General features: G+C 44.5%; 1 protein-coding gene across 2 annotated transcripts in view; it reads right to left on the bottom strand.

Moving 5' to 3' along the window:
- The window catches only part of TMEM189 (transmembrane protein 189), a 66169-nt gene that overhangs the window by 25347 nt on the left and 21954 nt on the right, over positions 1-18868 (bottom strand). For both annotated transcript variants that reach the window (XM_030211290.1, XM_030211291.1), the window contains exon 3: positions 1681-1772. In XM_030211290.1, coding sequence (XP_030067150.1) covers positions 1681-1772 — 92 coding nt within the window. The remainder of the gene's footprint in view (positions 1-1680; positions 1773-18868) is intronic.

Raw genomic sequence — 18868 nt, 5'->3', positions numbered from 1 at the left:
CTTGTGGACCTACATCTAAGAAACGCCACAAGATCATCCCGCAAATTTCTCAACCTACACTCCCCCAGCTGTAAAGGACTAAAATACAAGCAGACGCACGCCACCACCTTCTCTTACATAAGCACTCAATTATGGAATGCATTGCCTACAGACCTGAGAACAATCGACGAAACAACTGTCTTCCGCAAATCTCTGAAGACATATCTCTTCAGCAAGCCCTACAACAAAAACCGATAATCACACCTGTACACCTCACCAACCCACTCAATTAAAAAAAAAAAACCCACCTTCTATAACTACCCTAATCACTCCCTTCCTTCTTCTTTCTTCCCTCATTTAATTTCTGCACAATACTAAATGTATCTGCTACCCTGTAACGACAACTTACAAAACTCTGTAAGCCACATTGAGCCTGCAAATAGGTGGGATAATGTGGGATACAAATGCAATAAATAATAATAATAATAATACCACTAGAGGGCCAGACACTGTTAAGCAGTGGTGCCTATCGTAGCTGGTATGCAAAAACATGCATGGTTTTCAAACTTGCCAGGTTGGAAGCCAGATTCAGTAGCCCTTGCCCATTAATACATGCTGCCTGGCCAACAGAAATATTCAGTTTTCTTAAATGTTATCATGGGGAAAATGTGGTTAATGAACAGTTTTCACACTGACAGACAAAACTAATTCAGGACACATCTGTAGGTTTTCATGCATGAACTGCTCGTTTCAGGGTCCTGCCACAGCATTTCTATTGGGTTCAAGTCAGGACTTGACCAGGCCAGTCCAAAATTTAATTCAGTTTCTCCTCAGCCATTTAGATGTAGACTTGCTTTTGTGTTTTGAATCATAATCCGCTTTGAACTATGCAAATGAATTAGTAGAATATAAGAAAAATAACTAACTTTAACTGAGCACAGACTGACTCCTGAGGGTGCATGTCTGATCTGTTACTTTCAGCTCACATCAGTGGCGTAGCCACAGGTGGGCCTGGGTGGGCCGGGGCCCACCCACTTAGGGCTCAGGCCCACCAACAGTAGCACACATTTAGCGGTAGCTGGTGGGGATCCCAAGCTCCACCAGCTGAAGACTTCCCCCTGATGGTAATGAAAATGCTGTCCCCATGATACCGGCACCTGTGCATGCTCAGTTTTCAACACATGCCTGCTGCAGACCACCAAGGTGGAAAGAAGCATTTTCCCATCAGCTCAGTTATTTTTTTGGTGGGGGGGGGGGGGGAGAACACTTGGTGCCCAGCCACTTCTTGCCCTGGCCCACCCAAAATCTGTTGTCTGGCTACGCCCCTGGCTCACATGCATTTAATCATTTACCTTTCTGATTTTGGAGATTCCGCTCCCTCCCCCGCTAACATTCTCCAACACGCTTTAAATGTTATGGTAGTAGCAGCAATCCCTGCCACCTTCCACCCTGGTTTGTTCCTTAGTAAATCTACCATGAAAAGTGAAAATCCCCTTTTCAGCTGGCAGAGGTCAGTGTAGCCCTGTTTTCCCCAAATATATATGAGGTATTTTCATCAGGTCCATCAGCAGTAAGACATCTGCAGTAAATAATGTGGCAGGTCTGACCTTTAAGAGGACTCATGGCCACCTTTGTGTTTGAACAGTCCAGAAATGTAAGCTACCAGCCAACATTATTTGAATGGGTGTTTGTGAAACTTACTTTTCCAACAATGGGCAGTTCCACAGATCCCCATGTATCAGCTCCCCAGTGCACCAATCCAGACGCAAAATCTGCAGTGATGATTCCTGCAACTTTAAAGAAAACCAAATGAGTAACACATAAAAGAGGTGGCTTTGTGGAGCATGCACTGAACTGGTATACTCTCAGATTTCATCTGTACACAAATTAAGCCGTGGAATTACAGAATTACTAGTCAAGGCTAATAGCATAGCTGGGTTAAAAAAAAAAATAAAGGCTCAAACAAGTTCATGTGTACAGATTGAGAAATTATCATCCAGGTAGACTCTTGTATTGCCACCCCTTCTATGATCTCCCCTAGAAATCTACTGGGTTCTTTAGAGACAACACCATAATTCTCACGATTCAAAAAAAAGACTGAATGGATTACAAACCTTATGCTGAGAAAGAACCCTTCAACAAAGTTAGAAAAATGATTAGATTATGTAGCCCTTTGTACAGAAAACGTCAGTGGAGGTGTGGCCTAGTGGTTAGGGTGGTGGACTTTGGTCCTGAGGAACTGAGTTCGATTCCCACTTCAGGCACAGGCAGCTCCTTGTGACTCTGGGCAAGTCACTTAACCCTCCATTGCCCACCGCATAGAGCCTGCCATGAGTGGGAAAGTGCGGGGTACAAATGTAACAAAAAAAAAAATAGTGTAAAACACTATTAATCTAAAGATTAATTGGGACCAATACCCTGACTTTAACCAGAAATATCTTGCTGAGACCAAATACTAAATTAAATTTTGAAGCCCACTGGTTCATCATGTTCCTCCCTCACCAGCCCCCACCCAATAAAAACAAGAGCGACAGGAGAGGTGAAATAGGTCATAGTAGTAGCAAAAAAAAAAAAAAAAGAGCAGATCTAGGCCGGAGCCACTACTGGTAAAAGAATGAAGCCATAAAATATCAATAGTGCTGTGGCCTATGGCACAGGGAGAAGAGGTTTAAAAAAAATGTTCCTCCTTTTTCCTCGGGAATGTTTGAAATGGCCCTTCTCTTATAAAGTTTGAGGACTCTTGGCTCTAGACTTCCAGCAGACTTGTAACATCTCTATATATAAAACACACCTCCAACGTTCTAATGAAGCCTCAAGTCTCCCAACGTTCTAAAGTTGAGGTGGTGTAGATCGCTTTTTCTCCATGAGTGTCTGCCCCGCTCTCGCGTCACAACGTGATGACGTCGAGGGCGGAGCACTGACACTCAGCAAATCACATCGCTAGACGTCAAACCTAAGGAGGGCGGAAGGCAGTGATTGGGGCGGGCTCTGCCTGCCTGGGAATGCCAGAGATCTTGACGGCGGGGAGCTGTCAGAGGCTTGGTCGCTTTCACTTCCTGGATGCTGCTGTTGCTGCCCCGCTGCTGACTCCGATAATTCCAGGAAACAAAAGAAGCCAGCGACTTAGGAAGACGGCGACACGCAGAAATCCGCCCGATTAAGAAAGGCTTTACTAAAAGCTCGGGACAGTTCGGGACAAGGAATCCACAGCTGCTCGCGCAATGACCCAAGGAGGGGGGGGGGGGGGCTGTCATGAGGCGATCCTTGCCGAGAAGACCCGCTCCCTTTTCCACCTTCAGAGACTCTAAAACTCGGGCTAGGTAAGTTCCAATAGCATATTAACAAACAAATGCAATGCAATATTTTACACATTGCCAAATAGGTGATTGAACGTCGGAGGGTGGGAGCTAGCCAGCCAGCCTGCCTGAACGTGGGAGGGAGGGGGGACCACGACCCTGAAGCTGGGAGGGGGGGCCCCTGTCGCACACTCTCATTCTCTCTCACACACACACTCTCAATCTCACACACACAGACAGCCTCACTCTATGTCACACACACACACACACACACTCGCACATTCACTCTGTCTCGCTCTCTCACACAGTCACTCTCACACACACTCTCTCAAACATACACACTCCGAGGAAACCTTGCTAGCGCCCGTTTCATTTGTTACGGAAATGGGCCTTTTTTACTAGTATCTACATACTACTGAATATCTGCAAAACAGTTTGCAACACTTCAGGTTCTTCTTAGTTATGGTTACTACTGATGAGCGCTGCTGCACTGTTCATCATCAGAAACCTATGAAGATGGCACTCTTAAACACAAGTATACCACTGTAAAAGAGTCTTCAAGGGTGCAGATTTTATGAAAGAACCATGGTGTGAGGATGCAAGAAGTGCATACTGTTTTCCTAACAGAATAATACACACACAAATAGAGCGAGAGACACTTAGAAGTTTAGAATAGAGCCAAGAACCTGCTCAATAGCAATGGAACTAGATAAAGCAGCATTCCTACCCAGAAGAACTGCTAAACACAAGACCCAAGACATACCAGTGAAAAAGGCTGGAATGAAAGCAAACAACTACACAGACTTAGTTTCATTGGTTTTTCCTGCAGAACCTGTTTTGATGCCTAGCAAAAGGAAGAACTGAGTATATGAGTTATATATACAAAGAAGTCATTTTGAGGAAAATAATCCTTAAACTATTACCAGGCAAGACTCGTTTTTATCAGAGTTTAATTAGGAACAAGGTTTTCACCGTGAGCATGGTTAATGGCAATGAAACCTAAATGATTAAATATTTCCTGTTGCGTTACGTAGATACTAGAAGGCGATCAGCCTTGGTTCCAGAACAAATTTGTTGTTTAATGGCCTCCCTTCATTTACCATTAAGAGACTCCAGTCTAACCAAAATATGGCTATAAGGATTATTACTGGCGTAAAAAAAAAAACATGACAATTACGTCACTTTTGAGAGATGTGCATTGGCTTCCTTGTAATTTCTGAATGAAACACAAAATCCTGATTGTTATAAAGCTTTTACATAAGTATTGCCACACTGGGACAGACCAAAGGTCCATCAAGCCCAGAATCCTGTTTCCAACAGTGGCCAATCCAGGTCACAAATACCCGGCAAGATTCCCCCAAAAAGTACAAAACATTTTATACTGCTTATCCCAGAAATAGTGGATTTTCCCTAAGTCGAATTTAATAATGGCCTATGGACTTTTTCTTTAGGAAGCCGTCCAGACCTTTTTTAAACATTTAGCTAATTTACTTCTTCCTTATGGACCACCACAAACATCAAAGATCAATAAACCAAAATCAGTTGGTTCTCCTATCCCTGGCACGGGAAAGGCTGGATTCTACTCATTACTTCTGTGTTTTATTACTTAGCCTCAGCCTTATGGAATTCTTTGCCAACCCATCTCAGTTTAGAACCCAACCTATCAGCATTTAAGAAGAAAGGTTAAAATGTTTTTCTATACCATTGCATTTCCTACTTCTGATGATTCAGGTTAGCTTTCTATACTTTAAATGTTTTGTTGTTTTTATGAATGTTTCGTTAATTATTTGATATTTATTTTAATTGTATTAACATAGTAACATAGTAAATGACAGCAGATAAAGACCTGTACGGTCCATCCAGTCTGCCCAACAAGATAAACTCATTTTACATGGTATGTGATACTTTATATGTATACCCGTTTGATTTGTCTTTGCCTTGCTCAGGGCATAGACCGTAGAAGTCTGCCCAGCACTGTTCTTGTACTAAGTTCTGAAGTTAACGAAGCCCCTTACAATTTACACTCCAGCCCATCCCTGTCTATTCAGTCACGATCAGGGCATAGACCGTGGAAGTCTGCCCAGCTCCTGTTTTAAAATGATGTGTTATTTTTGTAAACCGTTCTGATTGATTTGTCCAGATAGGACAATATATAAATTCAACTTAAAAAACCCCCCACTGGCTCTTGCACATCTCACACACAGCTACTGTGCGACTCCAAGCAGGACTGACATACCATCTGTTCTTAAAGAGGAACTTCAGTTATAAAGTCCTCAGAACTAAAACACTCAGGGGAGGGACAGGGGAACTGTGCCAGACACATCACTACATAATGTTGAAAGTACAAAACATTTCCTTGGCAGGACAGAAGATGAACAGTTATAAAAGCATCTGAGGGAAGTGTGTGCATGTGACAAGAAGGAAGAATTAAAAAAAAAAAAAAAAAAAGCCTACTCCTCCCACATATGTTCCCCAGCCAGGTCCAGACTAGTGACTTAGTAGCTGTGCAACAGGCATGAGTGACTCCAGGGTCAGAGCTCAGAGAAGGAAGTATTCATGACCCCTGGGAGGGCCCATCCCAAACACAGATGACCAGACCAGACAGAGCTGCAGAATTTTGGAAGAGGCCCTGGTGCATTGTCCTGGGCTCAGGACTCACTGCAAAAACTAGCCAACATTAAAAAACAAAAAAAAAAAAACAAAAAAAAACCCAAAACCCTGCCCTAGACAGGAAATTTAGGAATTCCCAAATACCTATTCCAACCAGGAAGGCAGAATGGAAGTCTCCTCCGAGACTCACCTCAGCCCTGTTTCCTCAGTTGTGCGGGGTGGGGGTGGGGGTTTATCACAGTCAATGCAGCCACCTTGTTTTCCTCCCACGAATGGACTAGGGACTACGTTAGCTGCATGAAAAGCAGGATTTTACAGATGAGAGAGCAGACGAAGACATCTTCTATTAAAAGCTTTCACAAGAGGCTGATTCAGGCCCCGGTGCTCAGAAGCAAATGCGTGCTGCATTAGTGCCAGATTAGCGCCCGCATAAACCAGCGCACAATGCTCAGAGCCCTTTGCCATGGAAAACGAGTTCACCCAAAAACAGTGCAAATAGAATGCTAATGTAGTCAGAAGGATGTAAATTTTATTTTTTATTACATTTGTATCCCGCGCTTTCCCACTCATGGCAGGCTCAATGCGGCTTACATATTATACACAGGTACTTATTTGTACCTGGGGCAATGGAGGGTTAAGTGACTTGCCCAGAGTCACAAGGGCTGCCTGTGCCTGAAGTGGGAATTGAACTCAGTTCCTCAGGACCAGAGTCCACCACCCTAACCACTCCTCCACATTAGGTCATCTCCTACTTTCGCCAATACTCAGAGAACAGCGCACTAAACAAGGGTGCCCTTAACGCTGGAAACTTTACGCCACCTCAGAGCTGGCGTTAGGGTGTTTGAACAAGAATAAAATAGGAACTTTAACACAGGTTCACTGCATTCCCTATAAAGACTGCAATGGCAAACACCCCCCCCCCCCCCCCCCCCCAAACAAACAATTTAAATTAACCTTGCTATCTGTATTTTAAAAGGGAGCACAAACCTGGAGCACATTTTTCTTTGTAAAATGTCACTATATACCCCTTCTTTCAGATTCTAACCTTCTGAATTTATGACATTCAATCGTCGCTCTCGTCCAAAAGCCCCCCACCCCACCCCGCTTGGCATTTCTGTATCTCCTGCACTGCTGCCTCTTCCCCCTTGCCATGAGTTCCCAAGTTTGACTGGGCCAGGGGCGTAGCCAGATGGCCAATTTTGGGTGGGCCTGAGCCCAAGGTGAGTGGGCACGGAATTCGTCCTCCCAGCCCCCTCCGGTTTGCTCCTCTGTCCACCCTTCCCTGCCCACAAACCCCAAATATTAAATACTTGAACTGGTGGGGATCCCCAAACCCTGCCAGCTGAAGATTTCCTCCTCCTCCTCGAGCAGCCAGCACTCTTCCAAACAGCAGCCGACAGCACTTGCCTCAAACTGATTCTGCTGCCGGCAGGCCGTGCATACTCAGTGCTTTTGCATGTGTGAAACTGAACATGTGTGGAAGGGCCGGTCTCAGCATCAGCTCAAGGCAAGTGCTGCTGGCTGACATTTGGAAGGAAAGAAAATCTTCAGCTGGCAAGGTTTGGGGATCCCCACCAGCCATAGCAAGAGTGTCACAATTTTGGGCGGGCCTGAGTCGAAAGTGGGTGGGCCCTGGCCCACCTGTGGCTACACCACTGGACTGGGCATGAGCGCAAGAGCTTTGATCTTGTGAGCATGTGCCAGGCACAATCAGCCCCCTTAACTAACTAATGCTCAATGCCAACAGAGCACAGATGATTTGCCTACTATTAGTGTTGAGCATTAGGAAGCTTTTAGCACGGCACTGTTCCATAAAGTGTCAGAGTTTTCAGCATCAGGGCCTCCATGCATAACAGGAAAGTCTTCTTTCCGACACCTCCCCCCTTCCACCCCTCTTTCACACATATAACATAACATAGTAACATAGTAGATGACGGCAGAAAAAGACCTGCATGGTCCATCCAGTCTGCCCAACAAGATAAACTCATGTGTGCTACTTTTTGTGTATACCTTACCTTGATTTGTATCTGCCATTTTCAGGGCACAGACCGTATAAGTCTGCCCAGCACTATCCCCGCCTCCCAACCACCAGCCCCGCCTCCCACCACTGGCTCTGGCACAGACCGTATAAGTCTGCCCAGCAATATCCCCGCCTCCCAACCACCAGCCCCGCCTCCCCCCACCGGCTCTGCCACCTAATCTCAGCTAAGCTTCTGAGGATCCATTTCCTTGGAACAGAATTCCTTTATGTTTATCCCACGGGTCTTTCAACAGATAGTCCTTAAGTAATCATAGTTTTCACATTGCTGGTACCACTAATTGTGGGGCATCCAAGTCAATTCCTGCTTGTATTCTCCAACTTTTATATTTGTCCCATATCTTATGAAACCGGTTTAACTGTCCATAATACCTCCAGTTTAGGTACAGCTGCTTTGCGGACATTTGTCCTCTAACAAATCCACTGTCCAGGGCAGGGAGCTGCAGCACTGGATAGCTGATCATTACCTATCTCAAAGCCCTCTTTGCAAATACTACCGTTATTCTATAATGCGGGGTCTCTGATATCTTTCACCAATCTTCATCTTCAGTACTTGCTTTGGTTAATCCCTTCTTATTCAGTGAGGATGAAGTCCCCACTGTGCTTTCTCAGTTCTGAATAGCATTAGCTCGGGGCCCCGTCTTCCCCGGATCCATTTCCTGATATGAGCTATTCAGGATCCTTCTGCTTATTAAGAGATTCCAAGCCCTGCAGTGACAGCACACGCTATCCCAAAGGAAAACATGAAAGGTTTACCCAAAGTTCATCAGCATTTTCAGGGTGCCAAATTACACTGATATGTGGTTTTAAAAAGTCAGATGATAGACTATAAACTGTTTTACAATTAGGATTTTATCTCTGCCCTAACACTTGACATTTACACCTCACCAACACCTGCTACTCTGCTTTTCTTAGTTTTCCTGCCCTTTTAGTCCGGTGATAACCTGCATCTTTCCATCTGTTTCTTCAACTTTAAAGAGACAACCAGCCTGGAGCATAAAGAAACCCGATAAGAAAAAGCTTACGGAAAAGAGAAGGCAAAAAACCTCTGCAGGTCCTCTGGCATGTTATAAACGATCCTAAAGGGAGCAAGACTGTAATCCTACGTTCATCACCCAACCTATGGGAGCCAGCTTTGTGGGCGTCTTGGAGTGCTGAGCACTCCAAATATGGGAAAATTAGGTTCTTACCTTGGTAATTTTCTTTCCTTTAGTCATAGCAGATGAAGCCATTACGTATGGGTCATGTCCATCAACCAGCAGGGGGAGATAGAGAGCACCCAAACCCCCACAGTGCCCTCCCGGCCAGCCAGCTCCACTGCCTCTTCAGTACTTGAAGCTTCCAAAGCAGTATGGCAAACCGCAATGGGAATCACAAGAGCTTTCCTCACAGCGAACGATGGCCCATCACAAGGGCATGAACTCATAAAGGAGGGAATGCACATCCTCCTTATTGTATAAGTGGAGGGGAACACACGCGCCTCCTGGAGGGAATCACACATCCTCCCAACACACTGGAGGGAATGAACTCATCCTCCTATTTATAGAACTGGAGGGGAACACACGCGCCTCCTGGAGGGAATCACACATCCTCCCAACACACTGGAGGGAATGAACACATCCTCCTAAATTTTAACTGAACATGAATCCTGAAGATTGTTTTCCAACTTTCTCCCAAGGAAGGAACTTCAGGAAATTAGAACAGAACCTGAAAAACAGATTCACAGCATACAGACAATCATACAGGGAGGGCTCATGGCTTCATCTGCTATGACTAAAGGAAAGAAAATTATAATTTTCCCTTCCTTGTCATCAAGCAGATGAAGCCATTATAGTTTATCATCAAGAAGCACAGTGCTGTACGGCTGGAGTGAGGGGGGTAACGGTCATTTGTCTGCCTCAGGAGGACAATTCCATCCTGCAGGGATAAGACCATTTATTTATTGCATTTGTATCCCACATTTTCCCACCTATTTGCAGGCTCAATGTGGCTTACATAGTCTTGTTATGACATTAACATTAAAGGATATTAGATATCATTAGTGATGTATTAAGCTTAAGTGAGGGTAAAGAAATGTAAGGGTATAGAAGAAAGTAAGGTGGGTGAGTATAGAAGGTAAATTGTCTTAACTGGTTGGGTTGGCGAAGTGTTCAGTGGATTATGGGTTATCATCACATTTTTACACAGATATTAAAGGTGAGGTAGTTATGCCTGAGCACAGAGCTGGTTAGATAAAAGTTAGTGAAGGACAAGAGCGTACCTGTGCTAACAACAGTCATAAAAAGTGCAAAGGGCCTGCTTTTATTTGATCACTCCCCATTTCCCTTTTCCAGGCAGCACATAAAGCATGCGTCTGTCAGCAGTATTGAGCTCAGCTTGGCACTGCTCAACCACATCAGCACAGCAGTCATTTTTACTATTGAAAAACACCTTTGTACTGCATCTTTTTTTTTTTATTTTTAATTCCAAAGCAAAGAAAAAAAATACTGTTTCCAATCTGGGATCTCACATTCACCTAGATTTTCTTATAGTCAGCCACCACTGATGAACTGCTAAGCCTGATGGTCTAAAAGGCATTACTGCATGAAGCCCACGGGAACTGCATCCTACTGTAACATATAGTATATGACGGCAGAAGAAGACCTGCACGGTCCATCCAGTCTGCCCAACAAGATAAACTCACATGTGCCTTTTTGTACCTGTCTTTTTCAGGGCACAGACCGTATAAGTCTGCCCAGTACTATCCCCGCCCCCAACCACCCGCCCCGCCTCCCACCACCGGTTCTGGCACAGACCGTATAAGTCTGCCCAGTACTATCCCCGCCCCCAACCACCCGCCCCGCCTCCCACCACCGGTTCTGGCACAGACCGTATAAGTCTGCCCAGCACTATCCCCGCCTCCAAACCACCCGCTCCGCCTCCCACCACCGGCTCTGGCACAGACCGTATAAGTCTGCCCAGCACTATCCCCGCCTCCACAAATAGAATGAGAGACACTTAGAAGTTTAGAATAGAGCCAACTCTCAGACACAGGCTGCTGCGGCAGTACCAGGTCCTTGCATTGGAGGGGATGCAACATGGCCTGACACATCAGACAGGGAACACATGAAGGAGTATGGAGAATGAATAAAAACTTAAATTCCTGCTAGAAATCTTCAAAATATTCACCAACTACTGCACCTGTTGGTACAGTGGGGTGCATTGGCAAAGGGGCTTCAGAAAGTTATTTGCACAGCCAATCTCATGACTGGGGAAGGGGCAACTTACTTCAACACTAAAATGTATCTGGTGGCGGGGGGGGGGGGGGGGGGGGAGGGGATCTGCAAACCTTATAAGCTTTCAGTGCTGTGCTCAGGCCTTTAATAGGTTTCCACCTGGTACACACTATGTTTTTCTCTTCAGTTTTCCAAAAGATACTAAGGGAGGGGGTATCAAAATGTCTGCCTACTTAAACCTGACTCTCCCTACCGATGTGGTTATGATAATACACATTTTTGTCAAAGAAAAACATAACCACCACAATCTCAAACAACCATTCAACCATTTATACCTACAGGAAAACCTGAACAGGGCCTTGTGAGGTAGCACTCATTCAGAGACCAATGCAGAGAGCCCTGGGTAAAGCCTTGTGCAGCTGTCTGGTTTTTACCATGAGCGTAATACCGTGGCATGCAGCAAGCTAAGTGTATGTAAATTTTATGTGTGCAGTACTTGTGTGTAAATCAGGGGGAGCCTGCCAGACGCATGCACACAAGAGCAGCTTCTTGTATGCATGTCAGAACAAATATTTTTTAAAAATGCACATATCAGCGCCTCTTCTTCTGCGAATAAATAATAGCCTTGCAAAAAGGACTTGATCTGCGATCTTTCTCCCTCTTGCTATACTACTACAATCCTTTTCCTCATGTGCATGTTTGAATTCTCACAGCTTTAGCAACACCTCTGCAGGAAGCTGCTGGTGTCCCCCATCCTTTCAAGGGAAGAATATTTTCTTTTTGTGCCCCCTTCCCTGCAGCTTTATGACACGTTCAACATCATGATGGAGTAGCAGCAAACGTTCAAGAGATAATTTATCCAGTCCTATCGCATTTTCTTAAATAAAAAATTGCTTTTTAAATACCCTTTTTAAGCTTTGCTATGTATGGTTTTTTTTGTTTTGTTTTTTTTGTTTGTTTTTAAGTGAAATCTTGATTCCTTTGGACCTCTACTCCTGAAAAAACAGGGTCAGTATAAAATACCGCATTTCTCAAAAAGACAAGGATTGTCCTATAAAAGAAATGAACTCTTCTATAAAGCCACTTCTTCCAAATCTGATTATAAAATGTCAGTCGTCCATCAGCAACAGGAGAAAAACACTTTTTCAAATCCAGGCAGCAAGAGAGAACATTGACTGTGCATTGCATCCAGCAGCAACCAGCTATCAGTGGAGATGGCCATACGAAGATCACATGAAAGCAGGATATAGAATGTATGCTGTGAAATGGACATTTTGCTTTTACTTTAGATAAGATACTGCACTGCTGAATCGGACAGCAGTATCGGTATAGGGCATGGGTTCTCAACCTCAGGACACACCGAGCCAATCAGGGTTTTCAGGATACCTGCAATGAATATGTATGAGATAAATTTGCATGCACTGCCTCCATTGTAAGCAAATCTCTCTCGTGCACATTTATTGTGGATAACCTAAAAATCAGACTGGCTTGGTGTGTCCCGAGGACTGGATTAAGAACTCCTGGCGCAGGGTCTGATGGCAGCACCCTCTGTATGTGGCCCTAGGGATCATTTCATGAGATTACAACATGTGCTGATAAGGCAACGGAGGGCACCCAAAACAGATCGAAATGCGCGATTATGAAAGTTAAAGCCCATGTGAAGGAGTTTGTGTGAGAGTACATACGGGTGCTCTTCTTGAAGGATGTAAGTATTTTAAAGGAAGGGAGCTAGAGCCACCAGAAAAAAAACAAACAAAAACAAGTTTTGTTAGATGAAAACGGCCCATTCAAAGGAAAAAAACAAACAAAAAAACCCAAACAAAACTACCACCACGAACCCCCCCCCCCCCCCACCAAAACAAAACAACCAATAGGGAAAAGTTGTGTTTGTCCTTTATTGAATACTAGTAAAAAAGGCCCGTTTCTGACACAAATGAAACGGGCGCTAGCAAGGTTTTCCTCATTTAGCAGTTGCCTGTGAGTTGCGATGCCCCCCCTCCCGGCACCATCCCACCCACGGCGATGCATCCGGCCGCAGCCATCCGACCCACCGTGCCCATCGCACCCACCTTCGCGTTGGTTTGGCGGCGGGGGACCCGGAACCCCGCCACCACAAGTCTTGTGTGCTGACTACGGCGTCATCGTCGGCGTTGGTAGCTGTGCAGGGCAGAGTTCTGTGCGTCTGACGTCATGCACGTGCAGGACGTCAGACGCACAGAAGCCCTGCCTCCACAGGCTAGGAACGCCGAAGATGACGCTGTAGTGAGCAGACAGGGCTTGTGCTGGCGGGGTTTCGGGTCCCCCGCCGGCAAAGCAATGCGAAGGTGGGTGTCTCAGGAGGGGGTTGTTGCGAGGGGGTGCTGGAGGTCCTTGTGTTCAGCTGCAGCTTTAGGGGGGGGGGGTCTACGAATCTGTGGGTGGGGCTTGTATTTTTTGAGGTTTGGTGTGCGGGGGGGGGGGGTGTTGGATGTGGGAACAGTGGTCTCCGGAGTCATTTGCACTCCGGAGCTTTGGAGGTGCGTCCCCTTTCTGCGGGTGGGTTGGCAGGGGGAGGAGTAGGGAAACACGCTCTGCGTGTTTCCCTACTCTTACTCTTCCTCCCCCTGCGTGGGTGCGAACCGTTTGTTTAGTTGAGTTTTTTTTTCCTGCCCTCAACGTCATGACGTTTGACGCGAGGGCGGGGCATGGGTTAGTGGGGTGGCTTCACCACCATGAATCCACGAACCGTTCTGGGAGACTGACCGACTTCAGTGACATCAGTGTCCTCAGAACGTTGAGGTTGCTTTTTATTATAGTAGATTTTTTTTCCTGCCCTCAACGTCATGACGTTTGACGCGAGGGCGGGGCACGGGTTAGTGGGGTGGCTTCACCACCATGAATCCACGAACCGTTCTGGGAGACTGACTGACTTCAGTGACATCAGTGTCCTCAGAACGTTGAGGTTGCTTTTTATTATAGTAGATAGCCCTCAGTCTTTTACATAGAGAACAGGGTTACTAACAAAAGTCCTTGTACAATATTTTTAGTTGGGTGGCTTGCTGCCAGAAAATGCCATTAAAAATATTTAGCTATACACAAGAGCTTTACTTTATCATTAGTTCTCTTCTGTTACTAGGTGGGACTGTCATGTAGCAGGAAGTTTCAGCATCGTTAAGATTCAGAATGACTGGTGAACGGGATGTACGTGCAGAAAGGGCTGTTCCCTCTGCATCCCATGCAAAATGCAGTCAGGACTGATATTTTAAAGATATAAAAGGTCAAACAACAACAACAAAATACTACCAATCCAAGGTAAAATAGCAACAAACACAGGCTGTTCTAGCTGAAGAGCAAAGTGACAATTACACCATCCAGAAACCCAGAATGGAGACTTGTGTCTGCAAGCATTAGTGAGGTGATATATTTTTGCCTTAATACTAGCACACATCATATAAATTACCATAAGATAGTTAACTAATCAGATTACCTGGCATGCTCCCTCATCTCTTCTACATGCCATGCTATCTTAAGTGTAACCAATCTATTGCAGGCAGGGTCAAATATTTTCAGATTTATCAAGCATACACCAACCCTCCCACTCTGTCAGACTGTCAAAGTAATGCTTTGATGTTTCTCTCATATATACTATCTGCTACCACATTTGCTTATTTCCGATCTGAGGAAGAAGGGCAACCTTCCAAAGCTAATCAAGAAATGTATTAAGTTATGTCCAATAAAAAAGATATCATCTTATTTTCTTTTCCATGTTTTATTTTGTTTGATTTCTATTGATAACCTTTAAGAGTGGACTAACACGGCTACCACACCTCTCTACTCAAGCACTGGTGGATATTAAAAACAACAAATATGAATTTTATACCTCTGTTTATTGAGCTTTTCCCATAGTTCCACCCAGCAGCCTGTTTAGAGAGAGAGCATTAATTTTCTTCTGAGGATCCTTTCATTTGAACTTAAATTCCTCTGACATTAGTCATATGATTTCTTCAGAAAAACAGCCACCTCACACAGTTCTAGGGTAACAATCCTGTCTACCTTACTCTGGTAAGACAGTAAAGGGTGAAAGGTTGCATAAGTAGGCTTAAAATACATGAGGATTTCCCACCAGTTCCTTTATAGAACCTGTGGCATTTTTAAGGTCAAATGGAAAGATCCACAGAAGGAAATGAACGCTCTCTCTCAAAACAAGTTGTGTGGAGCTATGTGAAAAGCTCAGTGTCTTCTTTACGCACCACTGTTAATGCCAAGGAGGTTTAATTGACAGGAGACGGCGGAAGCGTGCTTGGCCCATTATCTGGCCTAAAGCCAGTAGGCGGAGCTTGCTGCCATACAAAGTAATATATTTTGAGTGTATGAAGATGGCGGAGACTGCGTAGGGAAGCAATTAAACCTCCTTGGGTGTACACGGCTTCTCCGGTCAATCAAACCTCCTTGATTAATGCTCCCTTCAGGACTTCACAATAGCGAGTAATAGCGTCCATATGGAAACGCCCTGCCACCAATCCAAGCCCGGGTGGAGATGTTCACAGATAAGGCATCCATCTCTAAATCCTCAGACCTGGGAAAAATAAACCCTACAAATGATTAAAAAAAAAAAAAAATCCCTACTAATATGTCCTCAAAAAAGTCATCTGAAAATGTTAGATCTCCATAAATTATGTATGTACAACCCATAGCTCAACAACAAGGAAGAAAATAAAATACACCCTAGACAGACCTGGCATTTCTATTGCTTTATTGCACCCTTTCAAGCAGATTACAAACAGATTTTCACACTATCTTTATTTGCATAGAAACCAAACACTAGGTCTTTATCATTTAATGCTGTTTAAATACTATTATCAGTGCACTGGCTGTCTTATCAGCAAGCCCTGGAACTGTGCTACCGGAGGATTGGCTTGTACCAGAAAACTGCAAAAGGGCAAAGAGCTTGAATCACAAGTACGTAAGCAATGCCACGCTGGGAAAAAAAACCAAAGGTCCATCAAGCCCAGCACTACGGCAATGAATTCCAGAGTCTAACTACGCGCTGAGTAAAGAAAAACTTTCTCCGATTTATATCTTTTTTGAGATGAGACGACCAGAACTGAACACAATACTCCAGGTGCGGTCGCACCATGGAGCGATATAACGGCATTATAATCATCCTCATGTTTGTTTTCCATCTCTTTTCTAATAATACTCAACATTCTGTTCGCCTTCTTAACCGCCGCAGCACATTGAGCTCAAGAATCAGTTCTGTTCCTCTCTGCTGTTTGTTATCCTATATAATAAAACGCACCTCCAACATTCTGAACCTGACTGCATGGCTGAGGCATTCCTGCTCTCTGTATCCATCTCCTGAATTGACATCGCGTACTTCCGGGTTCATCACAAGCAGAAGTGACCAACCACACGAGGTTTCTCGGCTTCAGAATGTTGGAGGTGCATTCTATTAAATAGGATTGGTCAGTTCCTTGAAGCACAGCCAGAGCTCAGCGTCCTGCACAGTAATGCTCAGACACCAGAGGGAGGGAGGGGGGGCCTGACACCAGAGAGGGGAGGGGGGAGGTATCTCTGTCACACACACACTCTCTCTCTCACAGTCGGTGTCTTTCTCTCTCTCACTCTCACACACTGTGTCTCACACTGTATCACATTCACTCTCTATGTGTCACACAGTCACTCACACACTCTCTTGGTCTCATACACTCAGTCTCACAGAGAGTCTGTGTCTCACACACACTCTCTCGCACACACTGTATCTGTGTGAAACACACTCTCTCTCTCTCACACTGTTTTTCACATACGCACTTGCACACTCTCTCTCTCACAGACACACTCGCACCCAGACTCACTCACTCTCTCTCACACACTCGCACATTCACTCTCTCTCTCACACACAGTCACTCTCACACATACTCTCTCAAACATACACACTCCGAGGAAAACCTTGATAGCGCCTGTTTCAATTGTGTGAGAAACGGGCCTTTTTTACTAGCATTTTATATTACTGAGCTTCATGGAGCACTTCCAGCTGCAAATACTGCATCTTTCTACTTCTGGTAAAAAAAAAAAAAAAAAAAAGATATACCTACCACTCTTTAAATATTAGTGCAGGGGTTTCAAACTTTGACCTGTCAAGGACCATCCACAGGTTTGGTTTTCCACCAGTCAGGCAATGAATATTTATCATCAACCACCTGCCTACAGAAGCTCTAGTTTTTATTATTATTGTTACATTTGTATCGGACATTTTCCCACCTTTTGCAGGCTCAATGTGGCTTACATATAACCGTTAACGGTGTTAGCCGATTACGGTTTGAACAAATACATGGTATGAATGAATACAAAGTGATATTGTGGTAGAATGAGGTATATGTATGGTAGGAAACAGTTGGGGGGAACTTAGAGAGGGAAAGGGGGAAGAAGAGTCAGGTAATGTCCGTTGCAGTCTTTGGTTATGTTGTGTCGCAAGTGACAATTTACATATTTTGGATTTTCTAAAAGCTGGACCTTGACTTTAACATAGGATTCAGCCTACAAGTTACAGGGGTGAGGGTTGGAGATACCTTGCACCAGATCCGAGTTATTGCAACACCACCACCCCTCATTACAAGCTACAGGCAATCCTGGAACTAAAAATTATCAATGCTCTTTGTAATAGAAAAACAAAAAACACATATTTTTAATTTTTTCCTTCCTTTTTTCTTGATACCTTGGAGAGGACAGAATTGGCCTTGAAATATGCTAGATAAAACCAAAAGGCAGACCTTGTAAAGATCACAGTCTATTATTAAATTAAAAGCTTCCTGGAGTTCAACAAACAGTGCCCGACATGGCCACGTTTCGCCAGAATTACAGGCTGTGTCAGGGGCAATAGTTACTGCAAATATAAAGTTACAGAGAACACTCAAGACACTGACCATAAAAGTAAAATATAAACATGAAGCAAGTAAAAGGAACTCCTTCAAAAACATCTTTAAAATATGCAACTCAACACTAAAACAGAACATCTAAATAATAAAAACAGTAATGTAAAACAAGTACTCTTCAACTTAAAGAGAAGGGACTGTGAAAACTTCATAGAAACACTTAAGGCCAGATGCACTAAACCTAACGAGCCATTAACGAGCAAGTAGTAAACCCTGGCATGCACTAAAAGCCATTTTACGACGGCGGTAGCAGCTAATGAAAACGGAATGCTGATGAGCAAATTGTGTAGAAACCCTATTGTAATGAGATGCACTAAGCTTTTCCGATTGCCTTAACGCTGGAAACTCTAACGAGAGGTCTGTACCTCTCGTTGGGGCTGCGCGGGATTGAAAACTGATAAAAAACCGCTATAAAAGTCATTCTGCCGCCCCCCCCCCCCCCGCCGCAATAATAAAAACAAAAGTGCAGTTGAGGCCAGCCATCGAGAAAAGCCATCCGTTTTCGCCGTCATTCACCTCCTCAATAATAAAAAAACGTCTTTTTTTGGCCGTGCTTCACTCAGCTGAGAGACCTGGAAGTCTCTGAGCCAATCACAGTGCTAGGGGATTAAGGGGGCAACGCCCCAATCCCTCCAAGGAGTGCTGCTCAACAGCAGCTGTTTACCAAATCCTAAACTTGCTCAGTAGCAAGTATAAATCCTGACGTCGATCTTTAAGGACATATATTTAGTCCCCTTCCAAAATAGGGAATAAATGTCTGTACTTGTCAAGCCCTTATCCCGCCCAAAACACACCCAGACCACGCCCCCTTTGCCATTT

This window comes from Microcaecilia unicolor, chromosome 8, assembly GCF_901765095.1.
Source record: "Microcaecilia unicolor chromosome 8, aMicUni1.1, whole genome shotgun sequence".
Lineage (NCBI taxonomy): Eukaryota > Metazoa > Chordata > Amphibia > Gymnophiona > Siphonopidae > Microcaecilia > Microcaecilia unicolor.
Note: the sequence above shows the minus strand (reverse complement) of the source record. Positions and strands in the feature narration are given on the sequence as shown.